General features: G+C 36.8%; 1 protein-coding gene across 14 annotated transcripts in view; it reads left to right on the forward strand.

Annotated features, from left to right (window-relative positions):
• Nucleotides 1–18,745, forward strand: part of UTRN (utrophin) — a gene marked incomplete at its 5' end in the record, with an annotated part of 496,387 nt that overhangs the window by 453,118 nt on the left and 24,524 nt on the right. For 13 of the 14 annotated variants that reach the window (XM_079938689.1, XM_079938693.1, XM_079938692.1 and 10 more), the window contains 4 exons: nucleotides 9,775–9,911; nucleotides 15,031–15,069; nucleotides 15,295–15,360; nucleotides 16,448–16,513. In XM_079938689.1, the coding sequence (XP_079794815.1) occupies nucleotides 9,775–9,911; nucleotides 15,031–15,069; nucleotides 15,295–15,360; nucleotides 16,448–16,513 (308 nt within the window). The remainder of the gene's footprint in view (nucleotides 1–9,774; nucleotides 9,912–15,030; nucleotides 15,070–15,294; nucleotides 15,361–16,447; nucleotides 16,514–18,745) is intronic. The other variant, XM_079938694.1, reaches the window with a different exon arrangement.

The following is an 18,745-nucleotide window of genomic DNA, read 5'->3' on the forward strand; positions in this document are numbered from 1 at the left end:
ATGGGAGAAAATATTTGCAAAGGAATCAATGGACAAAGGATTAATCTCCAAAATATATAAACAACTCATGCAGCTTAATATTTTAAAAACAAACAACCCAATCAAAAAATGGGCAGAAGACCTAAACAGACATTTCTGCAAAGAAGACTTACAGATGGCCAAGAGGCACCTGAAAAGCTGCTCAACATCACTAATCATTAGAGAAATCAAAACTACAATGAGGTATCACCTCACACAGGCTAGAATGGGCATCATCAGAAAATCTACAAACAACAAATCCTGGAGAGGGTGTGGAGAAAAGGGAACCCTCTTGCACTGTTGGTGGGAATGTAAATTGATACAGCCACTATGGAGAACAGTATGGAGGTTCCTTAAAAAACTAAAAATAGAATTACCGCATGACCCAGCAATCCCACTATTGGGTGTATACCCTGAGAAAACCATAATTCAAAGACACATGTACCCCAATGTTCATTGCAGCACTATTTACAATAGCCAGGTCATGGAAGCAACCTAAATGCCCATCGAGAGACAAATGGATAAAGAAGATGTGGGTTGTGTATATATATATACACACACACACACACACACATACATACATACATATACCCAATGGAATATTACTCAGCCATAAAAAGGAACAAAATTAGGTCATTTGCAGAGATGTGGATGGACCTAGAGACTGTCACACAGAGTGAAGTAAGCCAGAAAGAGAAAAACAAATGTCGTACATTAAAGCATGTATGTGGAATTTAGAAAAATGGTACAGATGAACCGGTTTGTAACGCAGAGAGAGAGACACAGTTGTAGAGAACAAACATATGGACACCAATGGGGGAAAGCCGGGGCGGGGGGTGGTAGGATGAATTGGGAGATTGGGATTGGTATATATCCACTAATATGTATAAAGTAGATAACGAATAAGAACCTGCTGTATAAAAAAAGAAATAAAATAGAAAAACCCCAAGATTTAATACTTTCAGTATTTTTAGAAAATCATTTTTGTACTGGAAAAATAGAAAAAGTTTTCTTTTTAAAGTTAAAAGTGAAATAACTTCTTTACAACTGTATATGGTTGGCAAGAAACAAACAAAAACAAAAAGAAAATACTAGAAATAGTTGTTTTGTCCACCCCTCTCCACTCCTGCCAACATCAATGTATTAATAAGACTATAAACATCAAATATAGAAAATGCTGATTCATTCTTTGGAAAGCTCTCCACTGAGTTAGTGTAGTTTGTTTCTGGCAGTCTTACTTCTTCAGATGAGACTTGAGATGTTTGCCAGTATGCTGAAAGCGCAACCTCATTGCTCTTTCTCTGATCTCAGCATCCTAAGGTGGGTTTTCGGTTCTTGCCCACTTACATTATTTTCCCAGTAAGTTGAGTGCATTTACATTGTTGTTAGCTTTTTTTAAAATCTTTTTATTTTATTTTATTATTTTTGGCTGTATTGGGTCTTCGATGCTGCACGGGGTCTTTTTCCTCTGGTTGCGGCGAGTGGGGGCTACTCTTCATTGCGGTGCGCAGGCTTCTCATTGCGGTGGCTTCTCTTGTTGTGGAGCATGGGCTCTGGGCACGCGGGCTTTAGTAGTTGTGGCACACAGGCTCAGTAGTCGTGGCTCACGGGCTCTAGAGTGCAGGCTCAGTAGTTGTGGTGCACGGGCCTAGTTGCTCTGTGGCATGCGGGATCTTCCCAGACCAGGGCTCGAACCCGTGTCCCCGGCATTGGCAGGTGGATTCTTAACCACTGTGCCACCAGGGAAACCCTGTTGTTAGCTTTTAAGGTGACATTTGAGCAAAATCCATTTTACTTTGGATGACTCACTACTTATTCTTGACCCTTTGATGATTCTGTTAATGCTAATTTTTTAGTTTCATATTTTTCCATTAGAACTGGTAAGACTCTGAGCTTATCTTACTAATTTCATCCTACCTATAGAATTCAGTGTGTCTGAATTTCAACTTGTTGAAATCTAGGAAACTTAAAGCAAAACTGAGAGGTTGTTTTGCAATTTTTAAAAAACTATTGGAACGTCTTTAAGATAAGCCTTGTGATAATGAAATGTTCTTTTAGTAGTATGCATCTATCATTTGGGACTATTGACTTCTATATGTAAGACGTAATTCCTGCTAATGAGGGTATTGTTCAACAGTGATTTTTGTATTTGTGCATGATACAAATAATAATTATTCTGCTCATGTGCCAAAGACTGTGTTGTTTCTTATGTAATCTTGGTTTTCCTCCTTGTTCTTCCTTGTTTTCCTCTGTCTATAATTTATGCATATTTGTAGTTAAGTTAAAACTCTAATGTTGGGAGTATTTGTTAAGGAATTAGGTAATAGTGCCATCCCAAGTCATGAATTGACCAAAGAAATTTTGAGGAGATTTAAAATGAATATGGTTTTGTTTTTTTATTTGTAGTCCTCTAACTCTAAATTTTGCTCTATATGAAGTCTGTATTTGTTCCCAATCAAGGAGTAAAACAGAGGAAAATTTAAAATACCCCCAGCTTTGGTTGGCAAAATAGAACTCAAGAGTGAAAAATCATCTCATACCAGCTTACACAGGATTTTTTGGGATTTGGGTAGAGAGTTACATGGACAGACTTACGCCAGGCTACATTTTATAATTCAGCAACACTTTTTAAATGATTGATTTGTACTAAGTTGGTGGGAAGCCAGTCAAGAACTAACTACTTAGCATTATCCAGATAAGTTTTCTTTATTATCTCACTGCTTCTTAATAGCAGCATAACAGAGGAAAGTATATTTTAAAGTATTCACATACCCACTTGTCTGTGTAGGTTCAGTTTTTAAATGTTTTTCACAGTGAGTCACCTTCATTAGATTTCCAAAAATGACAATTTGAAGGACAGTCCTCATTTGGATGTGAGAGTTCTTATGTGCTTGTTAAAAATGAGTCCAGAAGGATTTGGGGGAGATGGTGGTAGCAGTGGCTTCAGAGTTTTCAATCTCTTTTGCCTTTGCCATTTTCTTCCCATTTGTAAAGTAGTTACATAAAAAGAGACAGAGATCTAGATAGCAAAACCAAACCTCTGGATAATATTTACAACAAAACTAGGTAATGGGATATCCCCCAAATAAATCTAGATGGTAACAAACCACCACCAGTCACAAAATTTGCTACATATTGTTGGGGAGGAAAAAATTTACCTCTACCCGTCTAGGTTCTTCTGACTGGTCTAATAATTAAATTGACGTGAGACAGACTAACAAGAGAAAAATCAAAGTTTAATTTTGTGCATATGAGAGACTCAAAGAAGTGACTAAAGCAGGCAGTTTTGTACCTTTTAGGCAAAAAAACCCAATAACTTTGTGAAGAACTGACAAGACAAAGAAACTTAGGCTTGGCTACCAATTACAGAAGAATCCCACAGGTTTGGGGCCTGTGGTTCCCACAGGTTTCTCAGCCTTGAATTCCCTATTTCTAGCCATAAGGATGTTTCTCTGTGTCGTGGCGCAGGGAGGGTACCTTTTACGTGGGAGATTATTTCCTGCTTTCAGGGGGACAAAGCGTAGGGTCAGACTGTTCTTGCCCTGGCTGTTTCTCAATTAATTTAAACTAATCAATACGCCCCCTTTGGCATATTTTGGGGTAACAGAACATAGGAAAGAGTTAGAAATAAAAGAAAAATAATTTCAGAAATTAAGACTAATTAATTTTAGTCTTAATAAACAGAGCAGATAAATACCATAAAAGAAATAGAAGGTGAATAAGAGGCAAACCTTAAAACTTAAAAAGAAGTGAAGAAAGCAATATAAGGGATTCAAGAGAAAATGACAAATACTGAAGACAGGCCAAAAAAAAGGACTGGAAGTATGGATAATATGAGTCCCTGAAGAAGAAACCCAAGATAAGGTAGAACAAATACTAAAAATAAAAATTAAAGGGATTTCCCTGGCGGTCCAGTGGCTAAGACTCCATGCTTCCACTGCAGGGGGCGTGGGTTTGATCTCTGATTGGGGAACTAAGATCCTGCATGCCTCATGGGGGGGCCAAAGATAAAAAATAAAACAATAAAGTAAAATTTAAAAAGAAGGAAAACTAATCAATTCTACTTCCAAAAAAATCTTTTTGAAGAAAATCTTTCCTCCCTCAAAAAAAAAAAAAACCCAGAAGAACAAGAAAAAGTGAATCTGTATACTGAAAGAGTATATTATGCCTGAGAACACTAACTCAGAATGATCAGCACTATGACATATTCTGGTAAAATTAATGGACTTTAAAATTTAAAAAAATCCTTTGGTCATTTAAACAAAAGGAAAAAATGACTTAAAAAGGAAAGAAAATTAAATAACCATCAGACTTTTCAACTGCAATACTTTATACCAAAAGAAAATGGAGGAACATACTTAAGAAACTCAAGGGAAAAATATATGAGCTAAGGATTTCATGTCCAGAAAAACCAACTTTCTAGTAACTAGCAAAGGACACAGGAAATGCATCATCAACATGTAAGAGCTCAGGTAATATTGGTCCTATGAGCACTTCTTGGGGAATTTGTTAGAGACCAAAGTAACTAGAGACATAACATCCAACGGACTGATGTTGGAGATGTTGGAGGACTGACTGACGGAGAGCATTAACTATATTGTTACCAGTAGAACTTAAACTAGATGGGACAACAAGGAAGAGGCTCCTACTGGCCAAAGATGGGACAGTTTGAGCTTCAATAATGATAATATAGTTGACCCTTGAACACAACAACCTCCTGGAGAGTGGAAAATCCACGTAACCTTTACAGTGGGCCCTCCACATCCACGGTTTGTGTAGTGCTATAGTACATATTTAGTGAAAACAATCTGTGTATGAGTGGACCCGCGTCATTCAAACCCGTGTTGTTCAAGGGTCAACAGTAATTGCAATAGATCAAAACTCATCAAATATGTTAATGTATGAATTCATAATGATATTTTAAAATAATTTAAAATTGGTCTTCTTTGGAAGATGGTAGGAAACCAATTCATTACAGGGAAAATTGGTCAATAAAAGTGAAAAATCAAACATGTAATCCTGCCTTTCCTGAATCAACTTTACTATTGAGTGACTAAATGGATGAGGGGGATGTCCTTAAAAATTTTTTTCAACTAAAAATGAATGGTAGAATTAGAATATCACCATTTTAAAGCCCTCATTGGATGGATATAGGCATTTAGCATGAAAGCTACTAGGATTATGTAAGAGAGATGACCACACATCATGTGTCTCCTATAATCCTACCAAACACCACTGATAATCTTGCCAGAAGAGCAAACGTGAGTCTCACTGAGTCTCATGCATTCTCTGGATCCAGCTGCCAATTTGCAGGATATCCAAAGGAACATGCTAAACTGCACCAAAAATATGCAACCAGCAAAATTCTACTCTTGAAAACTTCACAGGTTGAATTGCCTGAGTTTCCAACAGAAAAATTGTAATGAAATGGCAAGTATGAAGAAGAAATCTGGTAAACTAAAAGTGACTTAAAATATATCAGATTTTTAAAAATGAGCTAGACTAAACTATACTATCTAGAGACAAACATTGGAGTGATGAAACTATTTTTAAAACACAAGGAAGTTATTGTAAAAATGAGGATGCTGGTTTTAGAGAGGTGGGAAGCAGTTATGACTGGAATGAGGCTTCTCAAATGTCCAACAAAGTTCAATTTCCTGGGCTTCCCTGGTGGTACAGTGGTTGGGAGTCTGCCTGCCGATGCAGGGGACATGGGTTCGTGCCCCGGTCCGGGAAGATCCCACATGCCGCAGAGTGGCTGGACCCATGAGCCATGGCCGCTGAGCCTGCGTGTCCGGAGCCTGTGCTCCGCAACGGGAGAGGCCACAGCAGTGAGAGGCCCGCGTACCACAAAAAAAAAAGTTCAATTTCCTGACTGGATGGTATTCACCATATAATTTATTTTATTAAACCAGGTGCCTGTTGTATATAGTTTTATATATCTGTGTTTTATTTTGCAATAAAAAGGATTAAAAAATAAAACAGTCCAATTACAACCATTTGAAGAGTGGTTATCTCTGGGTGACAGAAGAGCTGGCAATTTTAATTTTTCTCCTCTTTCTCTTCCATGTGTATTTTTTTTTCTAATTGTACTTGCACTGAACATTTCTTATATATGCAATTTGAAAGTTATAAAATGACATTTCAATATAAATTTTGTAAAACTCAGCCACAGGGTATCTTAGTAGTACTTTATTTAAAATAAAGGCAAAATTCAGACTATAATAATAGTTTAGTCAATGGCTATGGCTTCTTTTTCTTACAAAACTTAAGACTGTTCCATTTTTCATGGAGAGGTATATAGCTCTGGTATGGTGAAAAGACCCAGGTTTGCAAGAGCAGCTCTTGCCTTACTGACCTTGTCAATCTGAATCCCTGAAAGCCTTAGTGTCAGTTTCCTTTTGGGTCAAAATAGTGATGGTACTCTCACTGCCCTTGATAGTAAAAAAAAAAAGATTGAAGGAAAGCTATTTATAAGGTGAGACTTCTGTGCTAATATATTACCCTCGTTACATCTAATGAGATCTACAAAGTCTTTTGTTCTTTTTATTTCTTTTCTTACAGCAATAAGTGAAAACCTAGTCTTTTGAGAAATGCATGGATAACTTAACATGCTGGATAATTTTTGTAGTAATGAATGATCCTTTCGATTTCATCTTCATATCATAATATCAATAGTTGTTTGCTTTAAAAAGAACAAGAATAACTCTGTCTCCATACTAGCATGGAGACAGAGTTGAGTTTGATGATATTCATTATGCTAGGTGGGTGGTCCTCTGTTTAGCTTTTTACCAAACTGTTGCTCTTCAAACAGAGAAATATTAGGTACTGTTATTAGATAGGAAATTAGATCAAATATGTACAAATATATTTAAGCCTTTTATTTTGGCCACGCCACGCGGCATGCAGGATCTTAGTTCCCTGACCAGGGATTGAACCTGCACCTCCAACATTGGAGGTGCAGTGTCCTCACTGCTGGACTGCCAGGGAATACCCTATTTTAACCTTTTTTGGTGAGAAAATAGGTATAATTCACTTTCTTGGCTCTATCCCAGCTAAAGAATCACATTCCTGTGGGATGAATTACTTTTCACTTTTCCTTTTAATATTGCATAAAGTTTATGGCATTAGTGAATTTAGTGCCCTTAGATTACAACTGCTGGTGGTAGTTTTTTTTCCTCATTAGCACTGTATATGAGAATGCACTCATTTTTTCTAAATATCAAATTTGAACATTATCTGAAACCCCTGCTATAACTTTTTGGGAGGCAGGTAGGTGTTTTTTGTTTGTTTTTTGTTGGTCGGTTGGTTTTGCTTTGTTCTTCCATGTCCTGAATGTATTTAGCTAAAGAATGTGTGATGCAGAATTGGACTTGTACTTTTAATGATGTGTCATTTTTTTCCCAAGCAAGAGTTCACATTGAAACCAAAATAGAGATAAGCTAGAAGAACATTATACTAAGTAAAAGAAGCCAGTCACAAAAGACCACGTGTTATTTGATTCCATTTATAAGAAATGTCCAGAATGGACAAATCCACAGAAACAGAAAGTAGATTAGTGGTTGCCAGAGGCTGAGGGGAGGAGATGGGGGTGGGGAGAGGGGTGGGGATGATTGCTAATCGGTACAGGCTTTCTTTCTTTTTGAGGTGATGATGATGTTCTAGAATTAGATTCTGGTGATGGTTGCACAACGCCATGAATATACTAAAGGCCACTGTATTGTACGCTGTCCTGGCTGAGGCAGACTGGGGAAGTGGCCCGGTGCCTTGCCCACCTGGCCTTTTCTCCCACCCACCCCACTCAGGGCTGCCTGAGTTAAAGACCTGGATATGGCTTGAAAATCACTGGCCAGAGCAATAAAAACCTTCTTATTGCCAGATGGAAATGGACCAAGTAAAAGCTGGAGGCCGTTACTTCTTTATCTCCTTGTATATTAACAGTGTGTTAAGGACAGACATAGAAATAAATTGGGTCATAAATGCTTATTATTGCATGGGGCCTTCTTTTTGTATTTCTATCATGGAAAGCTTCTTCCTTTTTTTGTCTCTTTACCAAAACATTCAGGATAAACATATGTATAAACTTAATGATCTGTGGTTGTGATACCCATTGCTAAAAGCCCAAATGTCCTTTATAGTAGTGATATATCCTTTTGGCTTTATTCTCTGTAGCAGGCATTGTGTCTCTAAATATTGCCTTCTTTACTCCCAACTGTGTTCTGCTTCTTTCTCCTGTTCTGCCTGGTTAGATTTTAATACCCCCAAACCATCCTCTTATAGCAACCCTTTTTCCTCTACAGAGTGCCTTGGATTTTTTTTTTCCCCCGTTAATAGCTCATTTTCTACACTTTATATTTGGGAGGGTCTGTATCTATATAACTGCAGGCATTATATAGTTTTTTCTTTGTTATTCAGGAAAAGATTTGACATTGTGGGTCTGATAGCAAGGCCTACTGATAATGTGGGCTTTGCTTGCTATACATATCCTTTTAAATAAAGCAAAGATTGATGTATAAATAGCTTGGACTGATTTATGTTTTCTCTCTGCTCTGCAAGCTTAGAGAATCAAAAGTTTCCTTAACTGTTTACTAGAAGAAGACATATTTAGGTGGAATGGGAGCAAATAGAAAGTAACAAAACCACATAAGCGTTGACTCAATTCAGTTGTTTTAAAAAATAATTACATTTTGTTAAACTTCTGTTTGCGAAACAAGTTTGCATGAGTCTTGGGCATGCTTGTCATGAGGGAAAAGACAGACTGGGGAGGGTGCAAGGCCTGGAGGGAAGCAGGTGGCAGGTAAGTCAATCTATTTAGTACTCAGTTTGTTATCATAGAAAAGTCCTCTGGTTTCGCTTTGTAAAGAGGTTGGCGTGAGGTCTGTCTAGCTGTAGAAGGGATAGCCAGCTAGGAGTCAGATGACCAAGGTTTCAGTTCAGTTCTGCACACATCCATATTTTAAATACACTTTCAGAAGGACTAAAGTTGATGTCTGTTTAACATATTCCAAAAAAAACTAGAATTGATGATACAGAGTAGAAAACTGGGGCTCAGAGAAGAGTTCATTGAGTGGATGAGGGCTTGGGAGTTGGGGTAGATTTCAGCCCACCTCACCCTAAATGATTAGTAACTAGTCATCTTGAAATGCTTCTTTAAAAAGTCACATTTTATATGGCCATTAGTAATTTAGTCCATGTCGAATAATTATATATTTGTATGGTTGGAAAAGAACAAGAATCTGACTATTTCTTGCAATACAGAGAACCAGTGTGGCCCTGCACTTTCTCTCTTGTGTATTTCTCTTTTCTAGATTACAATGTATGTTGACTTGTACAGGCTGTATATATAGCTCAGCCTGATTTATTCACCTTAGTTAAAACCATATAATATCCAGAATACTTCATCATCACCAAATGTTTAGTAACATATTGCAGCTTTTTTAGTGAAAGGAATCAACCAGTAAGATTGCCAAAACTAATTTTACTTTTAGGCCCGATTTTTAACATATTGGGGAAATTATCTACTTATGGTTTATGCTCAACAGAAAATTTAAAATTGTAAATTAATTGCTGGATATATTTAATGATGAGTCCTGAGTGCCATGTGTTATGCCCTTGTGCGCTATTCCAAAAATACATAAAGCTACTGAAACTGTGGTCATGTAATTGCATCAGTTTACATCTACTCTAATTTGATTGTAGATAGTTGTCTCCTTCCTTCCATTTAATGAGAAAAGTGTAATTTTTTCAACCTCATAGACAACATCTGGGGAAGATGTACGGGACTTCACAAAGGTGCTGAAGAATAAGTTCAGATCAAAGAAATACTTTGCCAAACATCCTCGGCTTGGCTACCTGCCTGTCCAGACAGTTCTTGAAGGTGACAACTTAGAGACGTAAGTTTAATTTTACTAGTAAAACTTGTATTTGTATATGCTCTTATATCTGCTACTTTTATGTTAGTGACAAAAGAGAAATCTGATACCCAAAAAGAATTTGTGTTTTGGTAAAATGTTTCATTTTAAAAGAGGTAAAATAAACTTGGAATCAGTCTTCACAACATGAATTTTGACTGTTTGCTTTTGATGATACAGCAAAACTTCCAGGTTTAATTTTGCCTGTGTTCCTAAACATGAAATAGACAAAATTTCTTAAAAGTGTATAATTTGAGTTTACAAACATAAATGAAACAAAGCTTCAAGTAACAAAATTACGTTGGGATTATAAAGCAGAGAATAGCAATTTATAGCCTGAAATGAAAAGAAAAGAAATTTTAAAGTGAGCCAGAAGAAATGCAAGAGCAAATTTTAAATTACTAAACAATTATACATCAAGATCAAAATAAATATGATTTTAAATCTTTGAATCACTTTTTAAAAATATCAGCATAAATATGCCTGCCAAGGCAATTTTCTTGTGCTTGAATCTTGGGGGGAATTAACTTTTATTGCTAATCATAGCAGAGTGCCTAGTCGTAAAGAATAGTGAAGTTCTAGTTACAGAAATATGCCCTCTCAAATAACTACAGAAGAGAAGCTCCGAAGTGTGAAGTATGGAGTTTCCTACATTATATAGTAGAGAAAATTGTAATAAGAAGTATAAAAATGTGTTGACATTTCACCTTCAAAACTCATAATTCATTTTATTGTGTATATGAGAGATAATCAGAGAATAGTAATCGTCCAGTGTATTATGACAGTCCATGTCTCAAAGATGTCAAAATAGAGGGATAGACTATTTAGTCCAATTTTTTTTTCCATATAAAACCCTATAGACCAGGGGCTTTGCTACATTTATGTGCAGTTTTTTTTTTTTAGTTTGTTGAACTGCTAAGAAGTAGAAGAAAGACCACAACCAAAGCATAGTAGGTATTTTTATCCCTCTATAGGTAACATTATGGGTGTGCAGCAGAAAGAAATACAAAGCAGCTGTGTATGTAGATAAAAATACCACATACTCATTTAAAGCATACCAAGAAATTCAAACTTTTTGATAACCTTGCTTGATTTCAGATTCTGTACAATTAGGATATATGCCGCCCAGTCATTTTTTCCACAGTACATTTTAGAAGAAATTTTATTGAAACAATTTCAATTTAAAGGACACTACTCAAATACTTAAAATCCGGGGCTTCCCTGGTGGCGCAGTGGTTGAGACTCCGCCTGCCGATGCAGGGGACGCGGGTTCGTGCCTTGGTCTGGGAAGATCCCACATGCCGCGGAGCGGCTGGGCCCGTGAGCCATGGCCGCTGAGCCTGCGCATCCGGAGCCTGTGCTCCGCAACGGGAGAGGCCACAGCAGTGAGAGGCCCGCGTACAGCCAAAAAAAAAAAAAAAAAAACTTAAAATCCATAAGGAAAGGTATATTTTTGGTCCTCTGTTTTGTGGGTAGATTTTTTTCTTTTTTTTTCAGAAGTGTATGATAATACATTCTTATTTTTTTAGTATCCAATGTATAGCTTAACTATGCTGAACACCTTCTAATAAAGACAAAATTTTACTTATCTTGGTATCAGATCTAAATAACCTTTGGAGTAGTTGCCTGAAGCATAGAATTATCACACAGTGCTTTTATTTATAGGATACTTTGATAGGTTTGAAATAGTGATGTGCCTTTCACTCTTTGGATAAACCATTTGGGACCATTTATGTCCCAGATATCTGCATCCTTCATATGAATCATACAGATAGATAGATCTTTGAAACTCCTTTTAAGCAATTTTGATAATTTGCCTTTCACTGTCAAAGTAATCACTGACATCAATCATTCTATTATGGGTGACTCAGTGAAAGTAAAAAAGAACAGAAAAGTGTGCCAAATAATTTTGTGCTATGATTTTTGGCTGTAACTCTGAAGATGCTTCATTTTAGCTAACATAAATTCACCAGCATTGTCAGTGAGAGGAAAACAAGAGAAAGAAAAGGAGGAGTGTAAGATTAAGTCAGATGTCACAAGATCGTTTTTGAAAAAGATTTATGAGCTACTGGATACATTGGGCAGGTTTTCTTCTTTTTTCACTCCTAGGATGCCTTCTTGGAGTCAGTATAGTTCATTTTTCTACTGAGCCCTTTCCAGTACAGGGCCACTTAATCTTCTGGTGTAACAATTTACATGAGTGGGTAGTAAAAAATTTGATTTCATTTATTCTCCTATTTGTGGGAAGAGAACATTGGAGAAAAACCAGCAAAGTGGTAAATGTGTTGAAGTTATATATGAAGCTGATTAGAATTTTCTTTTGCTGCTTTCTCTTTCATCTCTGCAAAATGTAAGGTCTTATCCCCTATCCAGTAATTATACATGCGTGCATGGAGGGGATTTATGGGAAAATTAGTAAAAGAAGGTAAACAAATCCATGATTAGGCTTATTCGATTAATTTTATAACTATGCAAGATTTTTTTTTCAAAAAATAAATCAAAATAAATGAGTAGAGCTTGATGAAAGAGTTACCGTTGAAAATAAACCTGAGAAACAGGCTCAAAGAGTGACAAAGAAATTTGAGAATTGAGTGAGATTTACTGGCCAAAAAGGTTTCCCTGAAGATTAAAAGGAGTAAAATAGACACCTCTCCCTGGTATTGGTTAAGGTGGAGTAGATGAGTTTCATGTTTTTTTAAGTTCTTACTGTAGCAAGAACCAATTCATAGTAAGTAGAATTATGGTTGTGGGGGCATTGCACTGGCAGGAAGTGACAGCTAACCTGGAGAACTGAAAGAGTAATAGGGCCAAACGCTCAGTGTTTGGTGCCTGGGGAGGAGAGGGAGAGTTTCAAGCCAAGGCAAACATTTTCAAAAGCCTGAAGACAAGATTGTTTCAGAAACTGGGATGGGAAGTAATGAAAATGGAGAGAAAAGCAAGAACCAGATAATGAAGGACCTTGTAGGCCATGCCACGGTGTTTGTAGGTTACCTGAGAGCCGTGGGGAGCCATTGAAGATTTGTATGTTAGAGCACACTGGGACTGCACTTACTCTGCCTGGGGAGAAATGGACTTCAGAAGGCAAAAATGTTGGAAGCATGAGGAACAGTCTGCTGAGAATTTAAGGCACCAAAGGAGTCACGAAGTTCTTCAAAGAAAGTCTGATTTATATTTCATATAACATTAGTAGAGTCAGATTCCTTCCATATTAGTGTGTGATTAACCAAACTCTGTTCAAACACTACTCTCGAAAGCAGGGATAGGCCGCATTATGAAGTCTTGGCTAACACTTAGATTGGTCTTATTTTTAACCCCCTTTAATCATAGATTCTAACAATGCAGGGAGAATATTGCCCAGTTTTCCTCTTCTAGAATTAAATGAAAAAGCTTATCACTTAACATTTTTTTCTGCAAATCAAGGTACTTTGAAGTCAATAAAGCCTAAACTTTTGGGTTTTTGTAATCTTTATTTCTTTTCTTAGAAATTTTCACAATATATAAAAAACTTTGTCTTGAGAAACTTCAATTCAGCTTTCTGCCTCTGCCATTCTTATCTTAGTTCAGTGAATCACTATTGTGCTAACTGAATTAACCTTACAGGAACCAGTCAAGCAGTTTCACAAAGCTTTTCTGAGTTCAATTAAGATCAAAAAGTACATATGTTTCTTACATTTAAAGCTCACAGCGAATGTTGTAGTACACTTGAATTTTAGAAATGGTCTCTCAAGCAGTGCCTATTTTTTAGAAAGTGTATAGCAAATCATTTACCTGACACTTACCATACATATTTCAGAGTTAATGAAAAGTGATGTAAAAAGACTATTGAATAATACTGTTTTGTTTCATTGTTGTTGTATCTATTTTATACATGGGTAATTAAGTCTATTTACAGTATAGATGTTCTGACAAACACAGACTGAATAAATGCCTGTTTTTGAAAGTAGGTCCAAAGAGTCTCAGTTTTCCATCCCAATAAGATGACCTTCCATCTTCTTTTAACCTTTGCTATGCAGACATCAACTTTTGCTTCCCAGTAGGAGATAATGAGATCATTAACTTTTTCTTGAGTATGTATCTGTAATAGAAATAGGAGAATCAAGTAGATCTAGAATAATTTAAACTTTGCTTCCTCTTTGTTTCAATCAGCATTAGCTTTTGCAGGAGATTTTACTTAATTAGAAAACTAATTTTCTTTAGAATTTTAAATTTCCACATTCATCAGTATTCCCTCCTCTTCCTTCCCCTCCAGTAAAAAAGGTTAGGGTTTGAACTAGCTTTTAATTAGGATCATTTGTTTTCAAAGGATACATGGAGACTTCGGGATTTCTAGGCAGTGCTGGGAGGTTGGAGTGTACCCCCGGGGCTAGGAGGGATACTGAATCATCAGGTTCCAGTCTCAAGCCCTGATTCAAGCAATGTTCCTTTTGTCAGTTTCTTAGATAGAACTTCTGGATAAAATTTTGTTTGAAGACAGTGAGTGTATCATGATCTAGAAAAGGTGCTTTCAGTTTTATGGATAATTGAGAATTTTGGCCGGGTGTAGAGGAAAGCGTCGCATCTGTTTTCAGTGAATCTGTGAGGTTGAGATACTTTGTGTACACCTGGATTTGGATTTTTACGTTTAAAATTGAGCAAAGATTCAGATCATTCTCATCGCAACTCTGCCATCAATATACAATGTAGTCTTTGGTATTTAACGTTACCATTCTGATCAAGTTTCTTCTCCAGGAAAAACAAAAATATGATTGCATCTCCCTTCGGTATTTTATGGGACATTATTGTTTACATAACGTTGAGGTATTTTAGAGCGTTCTGTTTCTTTTTTCAATCAGATTACTTAAAGATATGTTTGCTATCTATAACAAATATCCTGTAATATCTGTGAAAAGGCCCCTGCAGGCACTTGAATACACAGTATCTTTTCTAGAATAAACAGTCATTTCTGTTAGTTTTGATTTTGTCACAGTGGACCTCAGGGCAACCAAACATGGGAGTGGAAGACAATTGAGAATGTCCCCCACCCCTACGCCCACTGCTTTTGTCTTAAATTGCTCTAAAGTGTTTGTTCTATGACTTTTGTCTCCCTCTGCCCTCTTTGCAGTCCTATCACACTCATCAGTATGTGGCCAGAGCACTATGAGTGAGTATTCACAGCTCCATATGCACAAGACTGATGTTCTGATCAGCTTTCTCAGCATGGGGTGATTACTAAGCTCTTGTTCTAAAATAATACTTCTGCCCCCTGGGTAACAATCCTAGTGGTTTGGTTGCATGTCAAATTCATCATTTAACTAAGCTAACATTCCTAAAGTAACATCTGTCAACATTTGTGTGTAAAACTGTTTATTTGCTTTCTCTCTTATAGCCCTTCACAGTCTCCTCAGCTGTTTCATGATGATACCCATTCAAGAATAGAACAGTATGCTACACGGTAAGAAACTCTGATAGGAGCCCTCCACTGCACTGCCACCCAGAATGTATCTCTTTCTATATTAATCTTATATCATTAACGTGCCTTGATTTAAGGGAGGTAGTTTGGCAGAAGTCGTGATTCCATTATATTTGAAAGCTGGGCTTTCATCTCTCCATGTTGTAATTTGCACTTTACCAAACACCTGCTATACATTCTGTGGACTAAATCTCCATGGGATGTGATTACTGAGCTCATGAGAATCCAAACACCGTACAAGCAGGGTTTAGATAATGTAACCCAGTTTTCAGTGAATGAAAGTAGGGATTGAAAGTGTTCTCAGGAGAGGGTGCACATATGAATTAAAATATGTAATTAAATGTATACTAAAGCTTTATTATAGGGGTTTATTTTAGAGTCCCCAAACAATATAGAGTATAGGCTGGTCTTGATGGTATGTACAAACTTTCAGGAAAAAAATATACACTAAGCATCGGCAGTGCTAGTTACTCCCTATGCCTTAAAAGGTTAGTTCAAGCACCATAAAATAGTAACATTTGAACTGAGTCTAGGCCAAGTAGAAATTTTGGTAGAAAGTCAGGCTTGGACCATTGGGAAAACATACTCAAAAGCATTGAGCTAGGAAAGAACATGGTTTATTTAAAGGATTGCAGGTAGAGAAAGGGGAAAGGATGAGAAGGAATGAAGGGACAGAAGCTGAAGTCCAATAATGGGGGGCCCACCTGCTAAGGAGTAGGATTCTGTCCTTTGGTAAAGGGGAGTCATGGAGAGTCTTTAAACACGAGAGGAACATAATCAGATTTGTGTGAGAATGAAGACTGACCTAAGGGTCTCGGAGGTCAATTCTGAGACTAGGTCTATTAGGAGACTGAGTAACATGGTATAAAATAAAGGTTTCCAGGCCTTAAGGCAGTGGTGATAGAAATATAGCTCAACATTAGATGTTTTAATTTCAAAGTCTTGCTGGGGGATTTGGGCCGTTCTGTATTTTGTGAGAATTAGGACAGTTTAAGGAACACTGAGGATGTACCAGTCGACTATGCCCTATATGGCCACGTTCTCTAACCTCCTTATTTTCATTTTTCAGACTGGCCCAGATGGAAAGGACTAATGGGTCTTTCCTCACTGATAGCAGCTCTACCACAGGAAGTGTGTAAGTAAATCATGAAATTAGTGCTGCCTGGGAAAGCTAGTTCTTGTATTATGGCTGTCGGATAGAATCTTCATTGATTGCAGCCCTGAATTTTGATCCCAATCAAAGTTGATAAGTGTGGTTATAAAAATGTCTACATAGATTTTATGCTTTCAAGCCATGATAGTATAAATTGGATATGTTTATTTAGTTAGTTTCGTATAAGTTACTGAAAAAAATCCTACATTTGGCCACTCATTTGTCTCAGGAAAATCAGATTGTTTTATTTATAAATACAGGTATAGATATTCATTCCATTTGTCTGATATTTCTTGTTAATTTAACAAATGTAATTCTACAGAATATGTGCTATTCTGTAAAATTCTCTTCCTTCTGTGTGCTCACATTTTCTCCATAGTCTCTGCCATTTAATAATTATAACCCACACAGGCTTGGACATCTCTTCCCCACTCTTCATTGAAAAGTGTTAACTCCTCTGCCAATATCTGATTTTATTAGCAACTAGGAAAAGCCTCCTTAACTTAAGAATACTTTTCAAAAACCTTTCTAGACAGATATTTTCCCTCTGATTATCCCACTGTTGTGTGCCATCTTGCTTTTAGAACTTTTCCAGCCCTCCACCACCTTGGAATTAACATTTTAAATTCTGAGTGATGTCTAAAAGATTTCAAGAGTGTCAAGTCTACTTGACTCGCACAGATTCATTGTGGTCTGGATCTGGTGGGAAGCTGTAAGGTAACCAGGAAAGTTGTAGAACATGGTTCTTAGGTGTTTTATACTAAAAAGATCATGGAGAGAGCCAAGGTGAAATACCTTAGGGCACTCTTAACATGGAATGTCTTCTTGTCAGTATTTTTAAAAAATTGTTTTACTGTCATTAAGCTTATAAATAAAAGCTCTCAGGAGATTGTTCAATTTTAAATTTCAAAGATTAGCAAGTTAATACTATATAATAATGCAGTAGTGATTTACCTTATTATTAATGTACTGTGAGTTTGGAACAATTCCCAAAGCAAGATAATAGCATATTCATAATGCTTGTTTCATGTTTAACCTCCTAGTATGTATTTCTTATAAAGTAGTTAGTATCTTGAATATCCTAAATCCACATGACTTCCACCACGTTTGACAGATAGCTAAAGAATTAAACAAAATTTAAAAATAATCATTAAAACCAAAATAATTAAAACCAAACTTAAATTCTTTAAAATGTGTTTTTTGCATCTTGTGAACAGAGTAAAGGCAATGCTCAAATTTAGTTTCTCCTATTTTCAAATTAGAATAAGCACTATTTATTTTTAAATTTAGCACCAGTGCCTGAGAAAAGACAGTAATCAGATGACTAACAGCTGAATACATTTTAATATACTATCAGCAGATATCTTAACTCATTCTTCCATCCAGCAAATATTTATTGTAACCCTACCTTGCAGTAGCGTGCTGGAGGCAATTGTGAGAGCTGGTTGTTAAATTTTCAAGAAGTTTGTAAGCTTCTTGTTAAACAGAGCCGTTATTCAAGTTCATTTGTATACGCCTGCAGTTCAATAGATTCGGTTAAAATAAAAACAAAAGTAATACTCAAAACTCATCACATCCTAATTATTTTACTTCCCTTTACTATTATCTATGCTCTTGGGGTGTCAGGTGGTGTGCTGCAACTGTGTGTCTTTTCGCAGCTCTACATTCTGTGAAGTCATTAGCTTAAATTGGCCGTGAGGAAGGTATTTAAACCATAGAATTAAAAATGCTACAAATCAGGGCCTTTTTATATATTTATCTTGTAGAGAACCTGCTGGTAAACGCTTAGCAGCACACCACTGCCATGTGTCCAATACTGTATAGATAAAGGTCGATCTGTCTTCAGGAATCTTACAGACTAGAGGGGAGATGGATAAGTGTTCCCACAGGGGAGGAACATGGTGAGGGCATTTGAAGTAGACAAAATAATGGGCCCCCAAAGAAGTCGACATCCTAATCCCTGAAACCTATGAATGTGTCACTTTACATGGCAAAAGGGACTTTGCACAAGTGATTAAATTAAGGATCTTGAGATGGGGAGATTATCCTGGATTATCTAGGTGGGTCCAGTGTAGTTGCAGGGGTCTTTGAAAGATGGAGGAGAGTCAGTTAGGGAAGGGGAGGTAACCGTAGAAGCAGAGGTAAGATACAGAGATTTTACAGGTGCTACACTGCTGGCTTTGAAAATGGAGGAATGTGGTGGCCTCGAGGTGC

Source organism: Stenella coeruleoalba (genome assembly GCF_951394435.1).
Source record: "Stenella coeruleoalba genome assembly, chromosome: 12".
NCBI lineage: Eukaryota > Metazoa > Chordata > Mammalia > Artiodactyla > Delphinidae > Stenella > Stenella coeruleoalba.